This window comes from Carettochelys insculpta, chromosome 1 (assembly GCF_033958435.1).
Source record: "Carettochelys insculpta isolate YL-2023 chromosome 1, ASM3395843v1, whole genome shotgun sequence".
NCBI classification, from domain to species: domain Eukaryota; kingdom Metazoa; phylum Chordata; order Testudines; family Carettochelyidae; genus Carettochelys; species Carettochelys insculpta.
The window spans coordinates 117,003,772-117,029,332 of NC_134137.1; the positions used below are offsets into that span (position 1 = coordinate 117,003,772).

The 25,561-nt window shown below is 43.0% G+C and overlaps 1 protein-coding gene across 4 annotated transcripts in view; it reads right to left on the reverse strand.

The window, feature by feature from the left end:
• Window positions 1–25,251, reverse strand: part of IRS2 (insulin receptor substrate 2) — a 32,297-nt gene extending 7,046 nt beyond the window's left edge. The window contains exons 1-2 of one of the 4 annotated variants that reach the window (XM_074990023.1): window positions 21,526–25,250; window positions 1,553–2,411 (exon numbers count right to left, since the gene is read on the reverse strand). In XM_074990023.1, coding sequence (XP_074846124.1) covers window positions 2,395–2,411; window positions 21,526–24,922 — 3,414 coding nt within the window. In that variant the 5' untranslated portion in view covers window positions 24,923–25,250 and the 3' untranslated portion in view covers window positions 1,553–2,394. Of the gene's footprint in view, window positions 1–1,552; window positions 2,412–5,968; window positions 7,604–21,518 lie in introns of those variants that run through there. The other 3 variants (XM_074990016.1, XM_074990033.1, XM_074990043.1) reach the window with 3 other exon arrangements.
• Between the last annotated feature and the right edge of the window lie 310 nt (window positions 25,252–25,561).

The window sequence follows — 25,561 nt, forward strand, 5'->3', positions numbered from 1 at the left end:
TTGTAAACTCTCTGGGGCAGGATATGTGGTTATAGGATGCCTAGCACAAGAGGAGCCTGTACCTACTACTAGAATAAAAAATTAAGGCCACACACTGTATTGTAGTTCCATTATGTCAAAGAAAGGGAAGGATCAGAAAGAAAAATGTCTAAAAAGCTTTCTGATCATTATTTATCACCCCTACCCTGTGATAATAATTACAGAAATCTAGATCACATGCAAATTCTGACCTTACCCCACTCCTTCAAGACAGTTACTTAGGAACATGTTTAACTTTATGTGAGGAGTGAATTAGACAAGAATACTCATGTGCTTCCAATTAAACATTTTTAAAAGTAGAGAGTCTCTGCAAGTTAGATTTAATGACACAACACATGTAAATAAACCAAACGTGGCTTTTAATCAAAGAGAAAGATTTCAAACTAGAGGTTTATTTGCCAAAGCAATATACTTTGTCCCTAGTATAAAATATTTTAAGTGTCCACAGCTACTCTAAATCTGATATTATATACATATTTCAAAGGAAAAACAATTTAATTATGAATGAGGTAATGCATTTTTTGTTCAAACAAGTTATGTTTAGGCATAATTTGAGGCAGGATGCTCACACGCACATATTTTCTTTGGGTTCTATCAAGAAAATGGTAAAATGTTATTTAAATATGGACTTTTAAATTTAGACAAAATGGGCATTGAGTGAATATAGGCTGTGACCCACTGTAGCAATCAAAATATATAACTGTATTGCAGCTTTTCCCAAACAGTGTTCCGTGCAACACTGGTGTTCTGCGTGATGTGAACAGACATTCTGTGAAAAAAATTTTGATGCCAGCAATACTTTTCCTTCAGTTACTGAGTATTTGAATAGTACTTAGGTTGTAGGTATATTTATATTAATACTGGGGGGGAAAGCTCAGTGGCTTGATCATTGGCCTGCTAAACCCAGGGTTGTGAGCTCAATCCTTACACAGGCCATTTAGGGAGTGGGGCAAATAAATGTCAGGACAGTGCTTAGCCCTACCAAGAGGGCAGAGGACTGGACTAGATGACCTCCTGAGATCCCTTCCGGTTCTCAGAGATGTCTCACTCCAGTTAATCTAATCTTAACACATTCATAATTTTATTATGCAACTCATTCCAAAACACTCAGCATCAATTCAGACTACTTCAGCATGAGTCATGTTCAGCAAAAAAACCAAACCCACACAGTGTCCAGCATCATTCCTAATATTAAGTGGATTTGTGAACAAGATGCAAAACACTCTTTCCATTAAAGAACTGACAGATGTTTCTTTTCCAGTAGTTTTGTGTAAAAATAAATTTATAACACAAAAACTTAAGAATATTTTTCATACCTATTTGCTTTGCATTTTCTCTTTCTTAAAAATGTTTTCTAAGCTTTAAGGAAGGATCAACTTTTTTTTTGGGGGGGGGGGGCGGGAACAATATTGTCTTTTTGATTTTTTACTACAGAAGAACAACACTAACTATCCTTCTTTTGGCTGCCATAATGATGGGATTTTTAATTGTATAAGCAATTATAGGGTTACTAATCATCCTCCTGTGAGGAAGACATTAAGTTATTCAGATTATTTTCTCTTGTTATTTTTTATTCTTTGTAAAATAAAAGACATCTAAAAATGTAATGCTTTTAAATAAACTTTTGATTATGACATGTGGCAATTTTTTGGTATTGACCCACCACCCTAATCAACGTGTGTTTTGGCACTATATTCCAAGCCCAAAAGTGTTCCATGGCCAAATTAATTTGGGAAATGCTGCTGTATTGGCAATATACCTACAAAAATATGAATACATGGCAGCCAGTCTGTATGGGATTTTGACACAGAAAGCAAACAAGGGCAAATCAGGTGCTTGGTTGATGACCACCTTCACTGCTTCCCACCTTCTGAGTTGTAATTTGATTTTAATCACTGGAGATATAAAAACAGGACAGTGGAAAAGTTTCAATTTGACTGTTGGTTTGGTTTCCTTAAATCCTTCTGTGTCAACCCCAAGAAGAGGGAAGAAATTACTTCACATGTGGGATGGGGAAAAGGGGGAAGCAGCAAAATTTTCTAACACAGAAGCCATATAGGACAAGGAGACAGTAGAGGTACTCTTCTCATGAGAGTCACTTTCTTGTCCCTGACCTTTCATTTTCTTCAGACTGGGATTAAACAAAATGGAAGAGAGAGAGGTAGAAGCAACAGCTAGACATAAGGTTCCAAGCTCCATGTTTCTAGGAAGAAGCAAAAAACCACACCTATAGGGAACTGTGCAGGGCTGACAGATTTCCTTTTTACAGATAGACACAGACATAACACTGTATATTCTTGTATAGTCTTCTCCTTCCATTCTGCAGGGAGTCAGAAAATGGACTGCAACCTCTCCTCAAAACAGCATGTGACCTAAAATCAAAGTACACAGAGGGAAAGCTAAAAATCCTAGGTAAGGTACGTTTCTAAAAATTTTCTAAAGATTTGGGATGAAATTCTTTCTAGATTGGCTAATACTTTTTGCAGAATTATGGAAGCATCAAAATCCTGTATTATCTATAAAATGAAATGGGTTTGTATACTGTATAATTGCAAGTCAATTATACAGTAGGCAAGATGTCCTACAGAATTGTGCAAAAGTGGGAAAATTCTTGAGTTTTCCAACATATCCGGACAAAGCTTACTATGCTACTTTGTTTTATTTTGTTCATGATTTCCTCTCATTCTGTTTTCACGTTAAACTGTTTCATAATTTACTTCACTCAAATTGTAAGGCAGTCTTCCTAGGCAAAGTGCAAAAAAAGTGAAAACAGTGCTTTATGCCTTGCTATATCATTAACACACAAGTTTCAATTACTGTACTGATCTGTCTAATGGGTAATCAGTACTTGGTACTTACATTTAAAGCCCTGTACAGATACAAAATTGATATCCATAGCTGCAAAAAAAAAGATCTATGGATGTGGATAGCAACAGATATAAAAAACACGTATTTGTGAATTTGCAGCACTCTACATATACTGAAGATTCAGTAAACCAGTCTCTCGTGCGACCTTCCAATAAACAATTAAGCAAGAAAAAATACGGAGGCTGCTCTGTTCAAAAATTCAAGCATGCTTGCAAAATGAAATGCTCATCTCCGCATCAAGATGAGCCCTGAAGTTCTTCACTGTAGGCAGTTACCTAGGATGACAAGGAGGGGTTTTCCACTTGGTGCAGATAATCCACCATTCCAAAAGTCAGCAGCTAGGTAAAGGGAAGAACTCAACTTTTTAATTTAGACCTGACCTTAAGTGTTTACTTTATCAAACACATTTATTTTACAAGTTTCAGAGGGACAGTTGTGTTAGTCTTTAGCTTCACAAAAGCCAAGCAGTCCTGTAGCACCTTAAAGCCTAGCAAATTTACTAGGTAATGAGCTTTCAAAAATCTGAAGTGGGTTTTACTCAAGAAAGCTCACTACCTAATAAATTTCTTAGTCTTTAAGGTGTTACAGGACTGCTTACTTTGCAAGTGTTGATTCTAATCCACATCACTTAAGAAACAAATTTAAACTATTTCTACTCCTATTAAACCACTAGGAGACAGATACTAGTCACACTTTAAAGTACACTATCCATAAAATACAATCTGATCCAGATTTTACCCTCAGCTTCCAAATATCAAATTTACTTGTCCATTACAGCACCTTCCCAGTTTGAATTAAGCATAAAGTTTCTTTCCTATCACAATTCTCTATGTTTCTATTTAGAAAAAGTACTCCTGACCCAAATAACTGACACACTGTATTCTCATTCATAGGTTTGCAATATAATTTCAGCTTCAATAAAGTTGCATGCTTCTAACTGAAAGCAGACTGGCTCAGCGGTTGTTGGCCATTTTTCAGCAGTGCTTTGTGTCTCCGTGAAAATACCTGAACAACAAATTTACCCACCTGCCTGCCAACTTAATTCCCACACAGTTTCTTTCTGTGAAAAGACAAAACCTATTGCTACTGCCAAAATTTAAGATTATTAATAAGAGCAAAGATATCTAATTTGTACATTTTTATTTGATTTACAATACAGATTCCATTACTCCCTTCCCCCATCTCAACGAGCATACAGCCGTGTTTTTTAAAAAATAATTCTACAAAGCATTGAGGTCTAACAGTGTGCCAGTGTTAAATCTTATATTTAATGCAGTATTCCTCATTAAAAGAATTTCAATAATTTTCTTGTCAATACTATTTCATGATTCTCCAAGACTGTCACAACAGATAAGAATTTCCTCTGAAATTTACATACAATAGTACTGCACATAGCAGACATATTAAGGGTTAAACGGTTGTCATATTAATACCATAACAATCCTTTTACAAATCATACCTAAAGAAAACTAATACTTTAAAAAAAAAAAAAAAGATACAAACTAGGTGAGCATTTTAAAAAAACAATACCAATCTTCGAAATCTTAAGATTTCTTATTCACAGTCCACTATCTCAAGCAAAAGCACAGGCTGTATTCAAGGAATTAAGATTCCTAGCTGCACTGCATGTATCTTGAATCCTCTAACCTAACAGGTTTCCTGTAGAGAAAGAGCGAAGCTAACCTATATTCATTTGTTCTGCTAAACCAAACAGTTACCAAAGCTTAACTTCTACAACGGCAGTTAAGGAATGCAAATACAAGTTGCCAAGTTACCCACGCTAAGGAGTAGTAACGCTAGAGTTAAGTGAAGAATCTCAGTTTAAATAAGAGTAAATATTCTATGTCCTAGTTTTCAGCTGTGAGATCTACAGTACTGTATATATGAAGTCCAGTTCCTTTAACACACACACACACACACACACACACACACAGGAAATATCTACTTGTCTCAAGTAGTCCTCTCAAAACTTTATCATTTAAGAAAGAGTGGAGGAGAGCATTTTACTAACATTTAAAAATTTTGTGTTTGTGCCCCAAAGTACAAACTGCATAACATTGTTTTTCCAGAAGAAAATGTACTAAGTTTGCAAGTGAATGTTTACCTAACATGCTGCCCCAGATAGTACACTGCATGGCCACAGAGCACTACTGCACACGTCCTTCAGTACTGAAAAGTTTTCTAGTATTGTTTTATTTTGACTACAGTAATTTTATCCAGAGTAAACATGCCTGAAAAGTATCACAATTTCAGACATCTTAAAAATATACACATTCGTGCCTCAAACACTCCGGCTATGTCTACACGATGAGATAAATTCAATTTTTAATATATTCAATTTTTAACCTCATTCTTATAAATTTGAATTTAAGTGTTCACAAACCTTCATGAAATTTGACCCATTGTTTTTCTGTGTTGAGTTTCCATATCCCTATTGCCCTATGTAAGTTCAACAGTGTTAACAGTGCATTGTGGATACCTACCCCACAGTGCCTAGCTGCTTGTGGGTGTCTCATGTTCGAACCCCAAAATGCAAAGCACTATCCCAGAATTCAGAGCACCCAGTAACAGAATTCAGACCTCCCCAAAAGCTGCCGAGGTTCCCCGTGCTGTGTGTTCTCTGCAGACATTAGCACATCTTCCTGCTGCCATATCATCAGCCCTGTCCACCCCCACCCAGTTCCATCAGTCATGCGTCCAGACCTTTATATTTGCAGGCCTGGAAGCTGCAGAATTCAAATTCTAAATCAAAAAACTTTGCAGGCTTCCTGACTTTCTTCCTGAGCACCTGGATGGAGAACAGCAGAGAAGGAAGTAGCCATACATGTAGCATCACTGCATAGCTCTGTGCCTTAAATATTGAGTCTGTTCTGGTCTGGCTACGGTCTGAAGAAGTGGGTCTGTCCCACGAAAGCTCACCTAATAAACCATTTTGCTAGTCTTTAAAGTGCTACTTGACTGCTTTTTGTTTTGATAGTGTATAGACTAGCACGGCTTCCTCTTTGTTACTACTGCATAGCTTTGTGGGATGCATAGGGACACTTCTGAAAGCTAATAAATTGAAATTAAACACAGCACGTCCATATTAGTCTTTATTCAAAATTGATGCTATACCCATCCAGTAATATCGACATTTTGTTATCAGTATTAGGGCTCACTAATTCAAGCTAATGATATTTACAGTGAAGACAGAGACGTTTTAATATTGAGCTAACTCCTTTAAATTCGACTATCATGTAACGTAGATGCAGCCTTTGAGAAAACTTTTGAATTTGGCAACAAATCTGGTTCGTTTCATATCACTGGCAGGATAAGAGCCATAAAAAAAACAAACAAAACAGGATCTTTGTTACCTAGAGCAGTATTTCTTAAGCTTTGAGACCACAGAACTCCAAACAATATTTGTTGTTATGTGGAACAGCTATGAAAATTTCATTAAGAAAATTGTTGTCAGACCAAAAAACAAACATATACTGCAAAAAACAAAAAGTAGTAATTTAATCAGATATCAAAGCAATGAAGTAGTAACACCATCAGTGTATTTTTCCAAATGCTCATGACCCACCTGTAAATTGTTCTCGGAACACCAGCGTTCCATGGAATACAGTTTAAGAAACACTGAGCTAGAGAGTTCACATCCAACCCCACAACCACTCAGCACACAACTTCCTCAGACTTGAGTGGGTGTTCCCAACGCAAAGCTCTTTTAAGTATGGATTAATTTGCAGACATCCTACCCTGTCACAGTTGTTTGGGGTACCACAACTGGTTGTCAAGAAAGTTATTGGGATATCATATCAAGAAAATAACTTCATGTGGGGAAATAAGCTATAAATGAAGTCTGAAACACAAGGGATTCTGTTTTAGAAATGCTTGTAACAACAAGAAAATACAAAAGAGGAATGAAAACCACTGAAAATACATAGCACCAGATAGCTGTCAGGTCTTTACAGCAAATGTTCTGTCAAAAGATCTCAGAACAGGACATCCTTGCAATCTTTAGGTATTGCAATGACCAGGAAATAATGATCAAAATAAAAGAAGAATGTACTCAGCAGTGCAGGCAGCAGGACACTAAAGAATACACAAATATTTTTTCATTTCACATTTCTGAACAAATACAATAAATACACTAACTAGACACAGTCCAGTCCAGGTCAAGCAGAAGTACTTTGCTACCTCCAGCTGATGTTAAATCTGAAAAGAGCACCAGCCCAATTTCAAGTCAGTTAGGCAGAGACACATTTGTGTTTAAACGGGCCAATGTTATCACTGGTGAAAGTCAGCAAAATTAAGGACACTGAACATTTACACAGAATCCATTCCTGACATAGCAGCAGCAGCCGCTGCCGCCTCAGAATACTGTTCAGGCTAATCAAGCAGGTATATATATTCTAAAATCTGAAACCCTGGGCAAAGCCAGTTGATGGATACTACACCCTCTCTCTCCAAATTCACAATTCACGACTTAAAGTGGAAGGAATTAAGTTACACCAGTTAGTTCTGTAATAAAGGCAGTTTCTCTTACAGAAAGCTTACTAGAACCCCAAAGGATTTTAATGCCATTTGGTCATTCATAAAGTTGGCTCAAAAGAGGAAATGTCCATTAATTGCATTGTGTTCATGAGCCCCAAAATACAGGCCCATGAGTTTTCTGCCATCAGGTATTCCAAATATCGTTTGTCTTCCAGAAGACCTGTTAAGAAAAATGTGAATAATTGTTATTCTTATTCCCACCTCTTGCTGCTTTTTCCCCCAGAGAAAAATACACCAACAACAATCTCAGGATGCCAGTTCATAAGCAGATGAGCAAGGTGGAGCCTTAGAAGGCAGACCAATTCACTTTAAAGGCATAACAACTCTGAGCACAGCTAGCAGATGTCTCCACTTAACCAACAGGTGATTCAGAACAACCAAGACAAGAAATGAGAGTAATGTTTCTGACAAAACATTCACAGACATACCTGCCTGCTCTCCTTAAATATTGAAAATACAATTCATAGATATCTTGGACCAAATCCATCTAGGGGAAAAACATGCATAATAAGACATGAATATTCTTCAAATATGTTAGTTCTCAGAGCTCAGTTTCTCACATTTATAATCCAAAAACCATACATGGCATACTGAGAGTTGGCTGGCCAGATGCTGATAGCTCTCACCACGTCTAGTTGCTAAATGCCATTAAACACTGAGACAGATAACAGAGACACGGGTGGGGGATATAACATCTTTTGTCAAACCAATTTCTGTTGGTGAAAGAGACAAGCTTTTGAACTCCACAGAGCTTAAGGACTGAAGAAGAGCTCTGTATAAGCCTGATAACATGTCTGTTTCACCAACAGAAGTTGGTCCAATAAAAAAAATATTACCTCACCCATGTGGTCTCTCTCATATCGTGGAACCAATATGGAGACAGCAACACTGCAAAGAGGAAAAAAATGCCAGGAGAGAAAGTCACTACTATAGATCCACAGGGATGTTACATGACCACAAATGGCATGAGATATGGCCTGATCTATCTTAAGCAGGAGGGGAAATCGCCCATGTTCTTTATCAAATATGCAGCCCATGATCTCAAGTAGTGCGTCCCAAACCGTGTTCCATGGAACACTGGTGTTTTCTGTTAAAAAAAAAAAATATATTGATACCAATGACATTTTTCCTTGTAAAATATTAAACATGACATTGGGTGTGTATCAAAGGTATCTGAATAGTATTTAGATTGTAGGTACATTAATATTTGTAACAAATTCAGAATAGTATGGCTGTTATGTGATTCATGCCAAAATAATCAGAGGCCATTTGGATTGTTTAGTCATGAATTGTCAGGTGCAGCATCTCAATTTCTCTGAACACAAGAGGACCCAACTCTCCAGCTTCATTCCACATATTAAGTAGATTTGCGATAAGATGATGCAAAAACACCCCTCATTTAAAAAAAAACTGCCAAATGTTATTTTTATTTTCCAGTAGTTTTCAGTGATGGATTAACATTTCTGGGGTGCGGAGCTAGAAAATTTTGTGCCTCCTCCCACCCCACCCAAGGCTCTGCAATGGGGCCAAAAATATATATCTCAAGGTTTCAGTTTGCGCGAGGTGGCTGCTGGGGAGCAGGAATGCAGGGTCTGGGAGGCTGGTATTGTGCAGGAGCAGACTGAGGGGGCAGGGGTGGTGTCCAGGCAGGAGGGTGAAGGAGCCAGGGTGTTAAGAGGAAAAACCTTGGATCAACAGCCTTAAGATTTGTTGAATGTATGGCAGGAAATCCATTTTGTAAAACAAAATGACAGTTGGTTCATATGATCTACTGTTTATCCAAGTTCCAGTTCAGCCTGGATTTAGGCAGAAATCCTACAAGGTTCCACCGCAGGGGCAAATAGTACAGGTTCTCTGTCAGGGGTTTTTCCTGCCATAAAATGTTTATAAGGCAGACAAGCTAAGTCAGCTGCTGCCCCTCCCGGAGGTAGAGCAGCACCGGTATTCATTCAAGATTACCTCACAGACTCCAGCTAACCCGCCAGCGAATTGAAGACTCCACTACAGACTGACACTTCACCACTCAGTTTGCCATTCCTGAGACAACTCTCCATCATGGAATCACTCAGAGTTCCTCTCTGAAGCCTTCCCAGGAGCCAACAGATTTGAGGTCCTGAGCCCCTTACAGGAACTAGGAAGAAGGTTTTTATGAAACTGTTCTACTAACCTTATTCATTTCCTCAGCCTAGTGTTTAAACAAAGACAACTATATATTGGGTTCTGGGACTGACTACTATATTCATTATTTCTGTTTACTCATATCCAGCCTTTCATCCACCATAACTCCTAGGTCCCTTTCTGCTGTACTGCTGCTTAGCCAGTTGGTTCCCAGCCTATAACAATGCTTGGGATTCTTCCATCCCAATTGCAGAACTCTACCCTTCTCCTTGCTGGGACTGCATCATCCTCGTTGAACCCCAGCCAGCAATTACCCCTTTACTTCCTTTTATTTGTAAATTATTCCTTAATAAATTTCCCCTGTTTGGTTTACGTAAAACTTGAATCCTTTATTAGTAAGGTGACAATCACCAGGTGACAGATACTGGCCATCACAGAAAAGAGCTAGTGGCCCTATATCATTAAGGGCTCCTGTGTAGCCTTATCTAAGATCCCCAGCACCTAATGGGGTGAGGGTGGGGTCTGGACAAGAGAGTGGATGAAGAAGGAGGCAGAGAATTGGGGCAGCACAATGATGCAGCTCATAGTGGAGCTCAGCTCTGTGTGCAGCAAGACAGAGCTCCCTGCAGCATGCAGAGCCACTTCCTTCCTCTCACCAGGCAGAGCTCATGGGTGGGCTCTGGCCCATGAGGCTTGGCACTCCTTCTCCAGCCATGGCACCCCAAGATGGCTGGAGTGCCAAGCCCCTACGTGGCTGGAGTTCCAGAACTGGCTCATTACACTGCATGGGGGTGGGATGAGCTCCAAGCCTGGATCACAATAAATTGCAGGCCAGGCAGTAGGTTCCCCACCCCTGACTTCAAGGGTAAACACAGACTCAGAAAAAACAATAAGACAAAATATCCTTATGCCCATAGATAAACAATCACTCCATATCTCACCTTAGTCAAAGGAAATCTGTGCAACATCTCCAAAGAATGAGCCTGGATCTTAAATGAGTTAATTTGCTAGACACTAAAAATCAAGGGCTCAAAAAGACACTGGATTTATGGATTACTGCACCAATTGGTAACACACTAAAACTCCTTTGTCTTGTTAACAGTGTTAACTGCCTACTTCACCTTGAATGGTCTCTTGCAAGAGGTGTTAATTCATTATGATAAGCAATCTGTTCCAGCTTGTATTCAGCACTAACACCCTTACAAAACAAAGCAGCAGAAATGTAGCACTTTAAAGACTAACAGTCTTAGGTGCTTTTATCAGGTTTGAAGAAAGGCTTTTCTCTTTCATCAACAGAAGCTGGTCCAATAAAAGAAAAAATTACCTCATCCACCTTGTCTCCTTAATATGATGACACCAACTTAAATACAACAATGTGAGCAACACAAAGTGTTAGTCATTTTAAACAGTCTGCCCTGAAATGTGGGTCAGCAAAACATCTACAGGACAAACTTTTTAAGTGGATGTTTTGTAGAGGCTGGATCTCCCTGGTCCAGCACCTGAACAAGGGAGTTTACTGGACCAGGGGAAGTCAGTTCCAGTCCCCTTGCTGCATGACTCCCAGATGCCGTGCTCCCAGCTCCCTGCCATTGGCCTCCCTGCTACTGGCTTGGATCTGGTTCCAGCCATCAGACACTGCAGTGCCACACTCCCAGCTGGCCCCTACTCCCAAATGCTGGGGCTTTCAGGTCCAGTAACATACGCGTTCCAGATTAGAGAGTTCCAAGCCAGAAAGGTCCAATTTGTGGTACTATCACATAAGGAGAAACAAAAAACAAAGCTCTCTCTCACACAAAGTTGCAAGTCACAAGAAAGAAGAGATTGCATTGGGAAAAAACCCCTCACTGCCACACCTCCATAAACTACTTACATACTGTAAAAATGAAAGCTTGAATAATTCCTATAATGTTGTGGAAGTATTACACAATACATTGTTAACACTACAAATCATATCATGTGTCATCTACTTCCATCAGACTACCAAGGCTCACTTGGCAGTTTGCATGCTTACTTTTCATATTTTCATTTGTCTTAAATTAGGACAGCTGAGTCACTTTTACTTTCTGGTTCTCAAGATATAAAACAAAACTGGTTTGTGCCTTTTCCATCAACAATTAAGTATAGCTGTCTCCAGAAAGTTTTCATTAGATTTTTTCCCCCTCATCTCTTCCTATCCAGCAGCATAAAACCCTTTGTCAAAAAAAAGGTCTCTAACCTCTCACCTTACATACATTTATCAATATCATTTCAGGAACAATTTTAAAAAGGTGTTAAACTCCACAGAATGACTTGTTATTTTAAAAAAAAAAAAAAAGCTAATACACGCCCTGGAGAACTGGATCAGAGAAGCAAACCTAAGGATAATTAGATTTTATTCTACCAAATTTAACAGTTTCCTCCGACTTGATGTTACAACTGTTACCGGAAAGACTTATTAATGTGTTTCCCTCTTAAGTTATACCTACATTACTGCACTGCCTAGATCTTTGAAGCAGATTTAGAAAATTAACACCAAGTGGAGAAAGAACATTTAATAGTATATTACATCACCATAGCATTTAATCAAATAAATATTGTTAAAGCATCACTTGAAGTTGTATAAAATAGAAAAGTGTGTCATTGTATTGTTTCTAATAAATTTCTGCTGTTTCTGCTATCAGCACATTTGCTCTTTTGTTAAAGCCTCCGTATTGCTAACCCCTTCAAATAAGAGCCAACTTCTCTCAATGTCTAAATCTACAAACACAGGTTAATATTTGGATAATTTTTTTTTTAAGTTTAGCAGGAATATCCTGACTTACTTTAAAGGACGCTATTTTGCAAAGCCTTCTGCCCAAAACTAAAAGTATCCTTCATGTTCAAAAACCAAACACACACAAAAACTTCAATGAATAGAAAATAAGGGCAAATTAACACGAGACAGCCCAGTGACATACTTTTAACAGATACTATTGCAACTCAAAAGATCCAGATCCAGAGATTTCACTGTATTTTACAGCCAGAAATACAGCATTAAGGTGTAATGAAACAGACATTTTCACTTGTTGTACACCTTTTGGGGAACTGCATAACAGTATCAGCTTGGACAGTGCAGAATTATTTCAGCCTCCTCACAGTCATAAGAACTTGAAGAATTCCACATGGAAAACCCACTCCTCTGGAAATGAATTCCACTATAGGTAACTAAAGACACGAGGTGAGGTGGGTACAGTTACTGATGGATGACTTGATAAGCCACATTTAGCTAAGCTATGAGTGTTTTTATTGCCTAGATCAGCATTTCTTAAACTATGTTCTGTAGAGCACTGGTGTTACGTGAACACCTCGCAGGTGTGCCGCAAGTGCCTGACACTTTGCTATCATATACTGATGGGGTATTTTCTGTTATTAAAACCAGACACAATGTTCTTTCTTCATTGAGAAATTATATCATTTTGGTTTTGCTGTATATGTTGCTGGGTTTTTTGAAGAACACTTTCTTAGATGTTTGGCATAATATTGTTTGGTGTTCCACTGTCTCAAAAAGTTCAAGAAACACTGGCCTAGACAGACCTATTAAATTTGTAAACTATTGCACTGTTGGCTGAGAACAGAAAAACCTCTCCCACACGACACAGTTCATGACTTTCAATCAGAATTTGTCTTAAAGTGGCTACACACTTCTAAAATAAAAACATTTTAGACTAATACAAAAAGTCTTTAGTGTACTACAGCTATTGTCATTTCTAAGATCTTTCAGTCCACTGTGGAAGGACAAATACGTTTCCTGTTCTGTTTAGGCTGTGAGCCCAACAATGGGCTGACAACCCATTATCAACAGTGAGGCTGGGCTAGGTTACTACAGTGTACTGCTTGTAATGGCAGGTGCATGGCCCTGGGGCTGCCATCTGCCAGGAAGGAAATATTCTCTTCTAGGAAAATGAAGAGACTGACATATAATGTAAACAAAACATTGACTCACTCCTAGTCTGTGGAATCACGCTATTACATTACTGTGCAATTTGCACTGTAGATGTTCTATGGGCTTTTTTCATGTTTACTTCCATATGCTGTTTATGAGACCAAAATACACTTGGTTATTTATATGGGACAGCTCTTCTGTGTTTACTGTATAAAACACTGCTTGCCTCCCACAGGACACACAAGCCACTTCTTAAAACACTGCAGAGCTTGTTAAATTATGAACTCTAGTAAAGACAGTATAGCTTCAATCACTGAACTGCTTAATTATCTATGCACAGGCTGATCTAAGTATCAGCTATTTAATAAATTTTTTCTTAGAAATGTTATTGAAATTAGCCATGATGTGGGAAGAATACTAATTCTTCACCAGTGTTCCTCCCCCACCCTACTTTCTCAATCTACTTCAGCCCAGCAGGGTAAGCCACTGGTGACCATAAGACATTTTGCTGATATGGACAACCCACAGGCATGTGCTCTTCCTACACCACACAGTTCCCAGTGACCACAGTTCACTGTTCGTGGCCAACGGGACCTGGGGGAAGCAACATAGGCACCAGGCACGTGGACAAATCCAGCAAAATGTCATCTGACCCACAGTGGATTTCCCTGATGGGCCAAGAGCCATATATTGTGAACCTCTGGCCTAGTTGATTTGACTGCATGCCTGTTGGGATAGGATGTCTTTGATATATGTATGTACAGCATATGATCTCAGTTCACGCCTCTAGGCCAGGGGTTCTTAAGCTGGGGCGCACGCACCCCCTAGGGGCGCATGATGCCCTTTCTGGGGGTGCAAGACATGCCAGATTTTTTTTAGAAGGCAAATCATCAAACACACAATTTAAGCACTGGCACATAAGTACAACTACTTTGTTTCATCAGACCTATGTATTTATTATTATACATTTAACAACAACAACACTTTTACGTATACTTAATATGCATTTAAAAGTATATGCCATCCCATCTCCATATTTGATAAAAGGTGTGAGAACATATTTGATTTTTGACAAGGGATGTGAGAAAATATTTTGAGAAACAAAGGAGTGCAGGCTGCGGGAAAGGTTAAGAACCATTGCTCTAGGCACTACTGTGATACAAATAACATAGTCATTGAAGCAAATCTCAAACAGTGAAAGCTCTATCGGAATACCAAGCAGAACATACTACTGACAAGATCTTAAACTGAAAAAGGAAACAGTTTATCAATTATTTTAAAAAAATGCAGAGGTATTTATATTCATTTAGAAATTATTTTCCCCACTTCAAACTTTGAACTCAAACCTGCTTCCTTAAAGGAAAGATGAGGTGAGAGTGAGGCAATATCTTTTATTGGACCAAGTTCTACTGGTGACAGAGACAAGCTCTCGCAGAGCTTTTTGTGAAAGTTTGCCGTGCTAACAGAAGTTGATCCAACAAAAGATGTTACCTCACTTGTCTTATATCTGTAAAATTACAGGACCAACACGTCAACAACAAAACTGCACACAACAATGGAAGCTACTGACCCTTAAAAGAACACATTTGCCCTTCACTGCACAACAGCATTTTTTTGCACGTTTCCACGCTGCACAGGATGGCTGCAATTTTTTTTTAAAGCAAAAGTTGTTTTGGAAAAAGAATTATATGGTCCCTAGAAACAAATGTGTCAAAAAAAAAAAAAAAAAAAAAAAAAGAAAGAATAAACTTTGGGCCTATTATCCTTGATTACGTTCCTTAAGTTTAAAAGGTATTTGCAACCAGATTAAGTTTAAACTTCACCACTTTTAATTCAAATCAAGCTACTCTCAGCAACAGAAGCACATTTGCACATACATGAATAAATATGTAACTTAGACTACTCTCCATGTAATCATGCATATTGATTAGACACTATCCACCAACTTGCTAAGCACCACTGTCGAGCTCTCTACACATTAGGCATACGTCTACCCTTCCCCCCTACTTCAAAGGGGGCATAGTAATCAGGCTGATGGGTGATTACTAATGAAGTGCTGCAATGAATATGCAGCACTTCATTAGGCTAATTCTGCCCTGTGGTAGCTCTGAAGAGTCAAACTTCGAAGTGCTGGCATTTTGGGGAGTAATGGCACTTTGAAGTAGTGCCCGTGGCTACATGGCATGCCAGCAGTTTGAAGTTCGACACTTCAAAGCTGCTGCAGGGGAGAATTAGCCTATGAAGTGCCGCATATTCATTGCAGCCCTTCATCAGTAATCACCCATCAGCCTGATTACCATGCCCCCTTTGAAGTAGGGGGCAAGGGTAGACATAGCCCCACTGTAGGATGCACTTCTACCTTTAAGTAGAATTGAAAAAAAAGTTACTTGCTATATATCCTATCAGCTTACCAATCAATTAATTGAGCCTGATACAGACCCAATAGAGAATTGAGGGGAAAGGGGGAATTTCAGAGAGCTTTGTAGCAGGTCCATAAGAATCTAATCCCGCAACTCTTGCTCTCACAAATATAAACAACACTAAACTCATTAAGAATTTTGATGTGGTGAGGGCTGTAAATTCAGGACCTGCCTTCGTAATACCTAGTGCAGGTAGGTGACCCTGATGAACTTACAAACTCATTTAAAAAAAAAAAAAAAAAAAAAAAAAAGGCAGCTATGTCAAATAGCTTTTAAATAAAAATCAGAAAGGCCATGTGAAACTCAGAAGAATAAAGCACTCAGATACCAGCCTTGTGGGTACCAAAAGAAAAACAAGAGCTTGATACTGCAGCCACTGAAATCAGTGAATGCCCCTGACTTCAATGATTATTGGATTAGAGTTCAAGAATTACAACTAAATACTAAATGAACCTATATAGAAAATTCTATTTGATAAATTCTGCCTATATTTGATTTAGACGATTTATTTTATGCGCTTTGCTAATATACTGAAAAATTCCAACTTGCAGCAAAATGTTTTCTTCACAATTTCAAGACACAATTAAACAGCTGCACCCATGGACACAAATACAGTCCGTAAGTGTACATATGCACAAACATACATTACACCACTTTAAGGTCTTTAAAAAAATAAAAGCAGGTATGCATTTCTTGATGATGCATTTACTAGATGGAAAAGCCATTTTGATTAAGTGCGATGCTACTTTTGAGACCATACCGCTACTTTTATATTGAAAATACCTGGATTGTATTTACAATATTTTAACTTCTTAATGAGGGAAGAGATCCAGTATTTAAACTCACTACAGTGTACACCTTCCGTGTATAAACTTTCAAACCAATTTCAGTAGTTCAATATGATTTTTAAATAGTAAAACCATCATAAAGAATCCAACATTATTTCCTCCTTGAAGGGGAGGGAAAAAATCTATACAATATATATACTAATACTCTTTCTGTTCATACATTCCTTTGCATATTTTACTTACAACACAGGTCTCTGCAGTTATCTTGAAAATAATCAAATCAGAAACAATCATCATCAGCCTAAGAATTTCCTCTGCCTTGAGCAACAGCTACCTTGGCTCAATTAAGAACAAACCCACCATTCAACTTAGTCTATATCTTTTTAGCTTAAATAATTCAAAGAAACTATGACAATCTTCAAGTGTTTAGTGTAACTAAATTTAATTTAAAAAGAAAAGCCAAATACATTTATGGTTTTGATGTTTTCTCTCAATTTGTCAACTCTGACATCCATAAATTGAAAACAAAATTTTAGAAGTCAGAGTTCTCATTTATTTTACAAAATCCATAATTTTCAGTTTGTATTTTTATAGGTTACATTGATAAATTTGACACCTATTGCTTTCTACTAAAAAGAAAAATTAAATCTCAACAAGCAAAAGAACATTTTCACCATTACATCTATGGTGAAACAGGGAAATCTTAAACATTGACTGCAATGTGATTTATACTCACAGACATATCATACGTGAGATAAGATAGTTCTTGACTACGTTAATTCTGAAGCACATAGCCTACTCTTTGGCACCAGATGAGTAAAGAGAAAAATACTACATTTAGTACTAAGAAAGTTGGGCTTTTTAGGGAAAAAAGACACACAGACATGTATTTGAATGTTTTCATAAAACTGACTGAATTAAAACTTCTTTCATCAATATCTTTGTTAATTAAAACATTTCCCTGTAGTTTCTGAACCAAAACATTGTAGGTTTATGTGCTCATTGCTAAAAAGTAAAACTGAGCACAAAGGAAAAAAGGAAATCAGAACTTCTGTTTCAAGCATGAAAGTTTTGCTAGATATGATTTTCGTATTGTTCAAAGTACACCCATAAAAACTATTCTCAAAAATCATTACTTTACATCATGACTATTAAACAGACATAAGTTAAAAGATCTCTTCAAATATAAATCAAGAGGAAGTAAAAGAAAGGGGAAAACAGTAAACAGACCTTAGTAGGTAGGTGCATTATTACATGTATTTGCTGTCACAATCTGGAAAAACAAAACAGCACTAGTGGAAAAAGATGTAAAGTATTTCAGAAAACATGCTGCTTTGAGAAAAAAAAAAAAAAAAAAAGATGGACAGCCCCAATTCTAATATCTGTAACAAAAAAAAAAAAAAAAAGCTGATGGACTAGATGACCTTGCAAGGTTCTTTCTAACCCTCTGACTCTATGATAAGAAACTTCCAATTAAGTCACAACTTTAATGGAAATTTCAGTTAAGGATTCCAGGAGGAGCGAAAAAAGAAAAGATGAAATCCTGACCCTATTAAAGCCAAAATTATTAGTGATTTCAATGGTGACAAGGGTTTCACCCAAAAGTCAGATCCTCAACTGACATAACTTAGCACTGCTTCAAAGCAATAAACAATTTACACGAAACCAGAAACTGTGTGAATGGGTGTTTACAAAGAAAGAAAATACATACCATTATTAATTCATTTTATATATAACAAAGGAGTTATTTCATATTCAGAAAATGAATGTTAACTCACAACTAGTTTACAACAAGGGAGTTTGGAGCTGACTAGGAAAGACACTTATTTTGATTTCACAAGTGTACTTGTTGAACTCTCGTAAGCCTGCACACTTGCACAATAAAGCAGAGCTACATCAAACTGACAAATTGTGAATGATTTTATTTTTCTGTTTTCAGCTATTTTAGTTTTGTTAGCTTGCTCTCATCATAACAGGCAGATAGTAGTCTGAAATTCCAAAAGCACTGTATTCTTTAAAACAGACAGGCAAGTCTGATGAAAACCAATCCATCTTCATTTTTAAAAGTCAACAGATTATTTTCTTCATTAAAAGGATAAAAACTCAAACAGTATTTACCTACATACAGTATCAGAATATAACTTTACCTAGAAATATGGGGAAGTATTTCAGCTATAGCTTTACACTGTTAAACAGTGAAATATTTCCTGACAAACCAAAGAGAAAGAACTGGTCTGTTTTTTGTTTTTTTTTTTTAAAAATATATGGCGTTAAAGAGCTCTTCACGTTACTTCTTTCTAAAGAAGAACACATTTCAGTATTAAAATTGCTCTAGACAAAATAGTTAACTTCACCCTAACTTGTAAAGGCTAAAGCTGGGTCCCACTCAATGGCTTTAGTTATTTGGTAAAAAAATTAGTAGAACCAATGAAGTAAACCATGTTCATCCCATTTAATATAGGTTACTTCATGATAAACTGGATATAGCAACATCATTTTCAAAACCATCAATAAAACTTTAACCAAATCATTCTGAACTGCTACTGTGTTAAAGTAAGAAATCATTGTTACTGTACCTAAAATGTTAATATATACATTTCTGCAATTCCACATGTATGCTTCATCACAAAATACAAAAATTCTGTGACTTTTACAATTCTTAGAATATTGAATTCCACTGCGAACAGTACTGGTAATCTTTAAAAAGCTATAGTAGTATGGTAGTAGCACTGTAAACAAGACTTCAGTGTGGTTATGCAAACAAAACCAAATAGAACTCCGGAGTTGTAAATGTTAATGGCTTTGCTCAACAGCTCTCTAGTGTACTTACACATTCCCTTACTATGGTAAAATACTTGCACTGTCCTAATCAAATTACTCTGTTTCAAATTAGTTCAGCATAAATACCTTTAAGATACAGCTCTCCCTTTAAAATATGACCTGGAACACTGATCAAAAGTTAAGCAGTTTCCTACCCTCCATCCCGAAATTTGCTACAGGTTTTCTGGAAACAGTTAAGTGTAATTTTATGCAATAGGCGCACACTCCACCCCCTCTTCCCCCGCCCCCCCAAACAGAATGGTAGAAATAGTCATGGGCTGTGCCTCCTACATTCAAAATCAACAGCCAATGCTGATCTTCACTGCATATTTACATGCAACATGAATAATCTTACTCTAATATTAACTACTATTAATTAAACTGCTCTCACCATTGTATAAATTCACATTGCTACATTTATACCGTCCTTTTACTAACTGTATCCCCTTATTAGCTCAATTAATGCTATTTCCACAGTTTAATCTAATTTGGATTCTTGGGCATTTTGATTTTGTCCAGGTTTTTCCCCAGAGCAGTGCTCCCTTACTGTCATCCTCTCCCTCAGGGTCAGCAGTTTGTAGGTTATTATGGAAGCAGTGTTTCCTTCCCAAAGATGGTCGGTTGTGCAGCTGGGGACTGTAGGTGGGTCAAGCAAAGATTAAATCTTAGTAACCTTAATTTACAACTGAGTACAAGAGAGCACATGATTTTACTGGAACATAATTCCAATGTACAGGCCACAGCTAAACATTCTTTATATAACACAATGGAACAAAACTGGAGTATTCACATAGATTTGCTGCTAAACCATGCACATCCTGAAGCCAGTTTAAGCAAAACTACAGATAACTGAAAAGCTTGTCTCTGTTCTTAACTCTCCCATTCAAAGTAAGTGTTCATCTTGTGTAATTCCGACATTTCAGTCAACAATCCTCTCAATTAGATACAAAGCTCTACAAATGGTGAATCTGTCCACTTTCATCTCTTCACCCTTCTGCACCTATCAAAAACAACCACTCTTCTTCCAAAAATCAAAAAGCCAATAAAACAAGGGAAAAAATGTTTACAAGTGCCTATAAGAAAAGGTCACTTTTTACTTAACTGATTATCTGCATCAAAAACTATAAATATGGAAATAAAATCTAGAAGGGTTAAATCTGCCTTCTCATTTTAGCTCCCTGAACATACTACAAATTATACATACATATAGGTTTAAAATGCCTGAGGAGCCCTGCCATGTCTCATTCACTTTTAATCCTTGACATACTGTCTCTTCCTAGTAGAGGGGAAAATCAAAGCTGCAGTTGGGGAGGCCTGGAAGAATTTTCTACAGTACAACTAGCACCTCTGGAAAGGAACAGCTACAGATTACAACAAAAACCCTCTCTCAAAATTAAAGTTTAGATAGTTTAGGGTTGATTTCATCTTAGAGCACTCTGTATTTGTGATTAATTGAGAAAAGGAACCAACCAATCGGCCACTGACAGTGATTCAACTGGGAGCTGCAGCAGTTACACATCATTCTTGGGTAGGTCCTTAACAACATTTGCAAAAGGGTAGGTAACCCTCCAGACTCAATAACTCCTCAAAAGACAGATGTTTTCATGTGCACACTACAGATTTAGAGCAAAACTTTTAGGAAGTCAAAGAAATTCACAATATTTTAATCCTTCCAAGGTTGCTCTCTTTTGACTCTTTCAGATGGATTACTAACATATCCTTGGCCATCATAGGTTTACGCTCCCTTTTAGCTTGAGCTTTATAAAATCTTAAGCAAACATTTGGAAAATTCTAACTGCCGTTACGTAACCATGTCCAAAATACAGAACTGTGTGCTCATTGGTTTGGGTTCCCAGGAAGAAGAAACACTCCACATGTCAATGGTTCCTTATACTCTGAGATCGCTGGGGAGGGTTTGCTACCGGATGTTTTAAGAAAGTTTACAGAGCTGAGAGAGCAACCATGCCCCATAAGACAACAGACCCTAGAAATACACACAGCAGTACAGAGGAATGAAGAGCAACCTACCACTCACCTTTCACAGCCCTTGCTTCTTTCAGGTTATGGGACAGGAAGTCTATGCTGGCATAGGCGCTGGGCTCTAGTCCATTGATGTCCCCATTCAGGGCGTGCCTGCCCTTCGGTCTGACTCTGTCACAGTTCGCCAGGCCCCCGTCCACCACGTCAATGGCGATGTAGTTGAGGCCGTTCTGGAAGCCGGCGGAGGTCTCCCGGCACATGGGGCTGCTGCCCTGCTCCTCCTCCAGGCCTTCGCTTTTCCTGAGGGACACGTTCTCCACCGAGGCCGAGTTGTGCCGTTTGGGGTTGTGTGCAAAGGATGGGGACACGGGGGTCACAGTGGTGGTGGAGGAGAAAGTCTCCGAGCTGTGCCGCCGCCGCCCCTGGGGGTCGGCCCGGATGACCTTGGCCCCGCGGTTGGGATCCGGGGGCGGGCTGGCGAGGATGAAAGCCTCCACCCCGGCCAGGGTGAGTCTCTTGACCCCGGCCGTGGGGCTGGTGACCCGGGCACTTTCCGGCTTCTGGGCGATGGGCTGAGGCGGGGTGGTGGCCATGCCGAAGGTCATCTCGGTGTAATCCCCGCCGTCCGGCGGGCTGGAGAGGCAGGCCACCCCCACCGCCGCCTGCAGGTAGCGCCCCTCCGGCCGGCCGCTGCTGGAGCAGGACTCGGGGGAGAGCACCTCCGGGGAGCCCCCCGAGGGCGGGCCGGCCCGCGGGCCGAAGTCGATGTTCATGTAGTCGGAGAGGGGGCAGCGCCGGCGGCCGGCGGCCGAGCCCAGCGAGGAGGGGGGGCTGTCGGGCGGCAGGGAGGGCGCCTCCCCGAAGTCGATGTTGATGTACTCGCCGGGGCTGTGCGGCTCGGCCGGCAGGGGGTGCTCGTGCATGCTGGGCAGCAGCGTCCGCAGGGTGTCCAGCGAGAGGCGGCTGGGCCGCGCCGCCCGCAAGCCCCGCTGGCTCAGGAAGCTCTCGGTCCGGCGGTGCCGCAACGGGGAAGGCACCGCGTGGCTGGCGGGGCGCGGCTCCTCCGGGGCCAGGCGGCCGGGGGAGCTCATGAACACGTACTGATCGCTGTCCTGGGCCGGGCCCTGGCCGGGGCAGGTGCGGGGCAGGGAGCTGCAGGCGTAGGTGGCCTTCGGGGGGTCGCCGCCGCCCGGAGCCGGGGCGAAGAAGAAGTCAGGCGGGGTGAGCGAGGGGACGGGCGGCCCAGGCCGGGGCTCCCGGGGGGACATGTTGATGTAGTCGCCGCCGCCGCCCAGTCGCCCGTCCGACCTCTCCATCGACAGCCGGCAGCCGCCCCACATCCGCATGTAGCCGCTGTCGTCCGGCGAGCTCTCGCCGGGGGAGCTGGTCTTGTAGCCGCCGCTGCCGTTCCCCGGGGAGCCGCCGCCGCCGCCGCCGCCCGCCCCGGCTCGGGGCTGCAGGATCTGCTGGGGGGCGGACACGCTGGTGGGGCTCATGGGCATGTAGTCGTGGCCGCCACCGCGGCCACCCGGCCCCAAAGCCGCGGCCACCCCGGGAGTCATGGGCATGTAGCCGTCGTCCCCGCCGCCGCCCCCTGCCGGCGGCCCCAGGTTGGTGCTGCTGCTGCCGGAGCTGCGGTGGGAGCCGATCTCGATGTCGCCGTAGTCCTCCGGGTAGGGAGTGTAGGTCATCTTGGGGGAGGCGGCGGGGAAGAGGCGGCCGGAGCTGGCGGCGAAGGTGGCCCGCATGAGGGTGTACTCGTCCAGGGAGGCGGAAGAGACCTGCGGGGGCGCGGCCCGCTGCCGGCTCGGCGTGGTCAGCGAGTAGGTCCGCTTCCTGGGGCCCTTGTCCCCCGCCGCCTCCGCCGCGCAGGGCCGGTAGCAGAGCCGGCCGCCCTGCAGTCTTTCCATGGCCATGTAGCCGTCCAGCTCCGCGCCGCCGCCCGGCTCCCGCACCGGCGGGGTCTCGGCGATGGACTCGGGGGTGTTGCTGCGGTTGCTGGCGGCCGAGGAGAAGGGCCGCGGGTCGCCGCCGGGGCTCGAGCCGTACTCGTCGAAGGACATGAAGCCCGGGTCGCTGGGCGAGCCCGAGACGGAGGCGCTGCCGCTGGAGGGGCGCTGCGGCGGGTGCGGAGGCTCGGAGCCCAGCCCGCTACTGGAGGAGAGGCTGACCGGGCTGGTGGCGGAGGGGGGCGAGTGAGACACCGGCATGGACATGGAGCGGCTGTTCTGCAGCCCGCCCGCGGGGGGCAGCGGCCCCAGCCTGCCCCCCGGCCTGCCGCTGCCGCTCAGCGTGTGCGAGCGGCTCAGGGGAGTCCGCACCGAGCCGGGGCTCAGCGGGCTGCCGGCGGCCGAGCCCGCCCTGCAGCCGTCGCCTTCGCTGGCCGTCCGCACCCGGCCCGGCGCGCCCTTGGCGCCGGCCGCCAGGCTGTCGGTGCGGGAGCGGCGCAGCAGGCCGGTCTGGCTGGGCGGCAGGTTGACCAGGTGGTGGTGCCGGCGGCCGGGCACGGTGATGGGGTGGGTGGCCGAGGCGCCGGGCGCGGTGGCGCCCCCGGAGGAGGAGGAGGAGGAGGACTGGCTCTTGCTGCGGGGCCGGAACTCGGACAGCTCCTTCAGCGCCTTCATGGCCTCCAGGATGGTCTCGTGGATGTTCTGCGCCACCACCGAGTCGTCCGCCTGCATCCACAGCTCGCCCGGGCCGGTGGCGGCCGAGCGGCCCACCTCCATGAAGAAGAAGCTGTCGGAGTGGCCGCAGCGGCGGATGTTCATCAGCTGCAGCGTGACCGAGGGCAGCTCGCAGTTGAGGCGCACGAAGCCGATGGTGCGGGCGGAGAGGCAGAGCCGGTGCACCCCGGTCAGGTTCTTACTCTGTCCCAGGCCCTTGGGCTTCAGCGTCACCTGCCAGACCTCCCGGTAGGCAGCGCTGGCCGGCGCCAGCAGCCCGTAGTTGGGGTCCTCGCAGGGGGAGGCGGCGCTGCCGGCGGAGAAGGGCGCGGAGGGGTGGCGCAGCGGGGAGCCCTGGCCGCCCGCTTTGCTCTCGCTGAGCAGGTCGGTGAGGGCCCGGTACCAGCCCTCCTGCTCCTGCTCGTTCTCGGCCGCCACGGCGAAGTACTCGTCCTTGGTGTAGAGGGCGATCAGGTACTTGTGCTTGGCGTCCGCCCGCTTGTTGATGTTGAGGCAGGAGTCCAGCGCGATCACTCGCTTGGGAGCTCCCGACTTGGTCTTCCATTTCTTCTCGTTCTCGTAGTACTCCAGCCGGGCGCCCCCCGCACCCGGCTGCTCCTCCCCGCTGCCGCCGGGGCCCCGCAGCACGAAGAAGCGCTTGTGCCCGTGCTTCTGCTTGCGCAGGTAGCCGCATTTCCGCACGCTCTGGTGGTTGTTGTTGTTGTTGAGGTTGGGGCCGGGAGGCGAAGGTAAGGGGGGCAGCAGCCCCAGCAGCGTGGGGCTCGCCATCCCCAGCCCGGGGCGCGGGGCCGAGAGCTGAGAGGTCAGCCCCCCGGCTGTGGGGGAGGGAATCCCCGGTGCCGCTGCGACCCCGGCTCTTCTCTAAAGCGGGCTGGTGCTGCCGCTGCTGCTGCCGCTGCCGCCGCCGCCGACCTGGCTCCCCAGTGCAGCCGGGGCTTGCTGCGGCTGCTACCGCCGCCGCCTCCTGCGGTCTTCTTTCTAGATGCAGGGCGCTGCCGCCGCCGCGGCGCTCCGGAGCCCGAGAGCTGCTGCAGGCGGCTGCCCGCCGCGGGAGCAGTTGAACAGTAAGTAACACATTGCGCACCAAGGGCTGAACTAAAGAGCAAAACAACACGTGACCTGCTGAGTTACCGAGACGCTCACAACACCGAGAGCGGGGTGGGGAGGGGCGAGGCCATCAATCCGCTGCCAGCCGCCTACGGCGTTGGACTCCGCGCACCAATGGGGACGGGGGGAGGGCGCCGGGCCAAGGGAAGCGGGCGGTGATTGGCCGGACGGCGCGTCCCTCCCACTTCTCTCCTGGGCTCTCCCTCTGTTTCTTTTCCCGCCCACAGCCGCCAGCCCGTTCTCTTCGCGCGCTGGCCCCCAGCCCGGGCCTGCACACGCGGGGCGGCAGCCCGCCTGCAA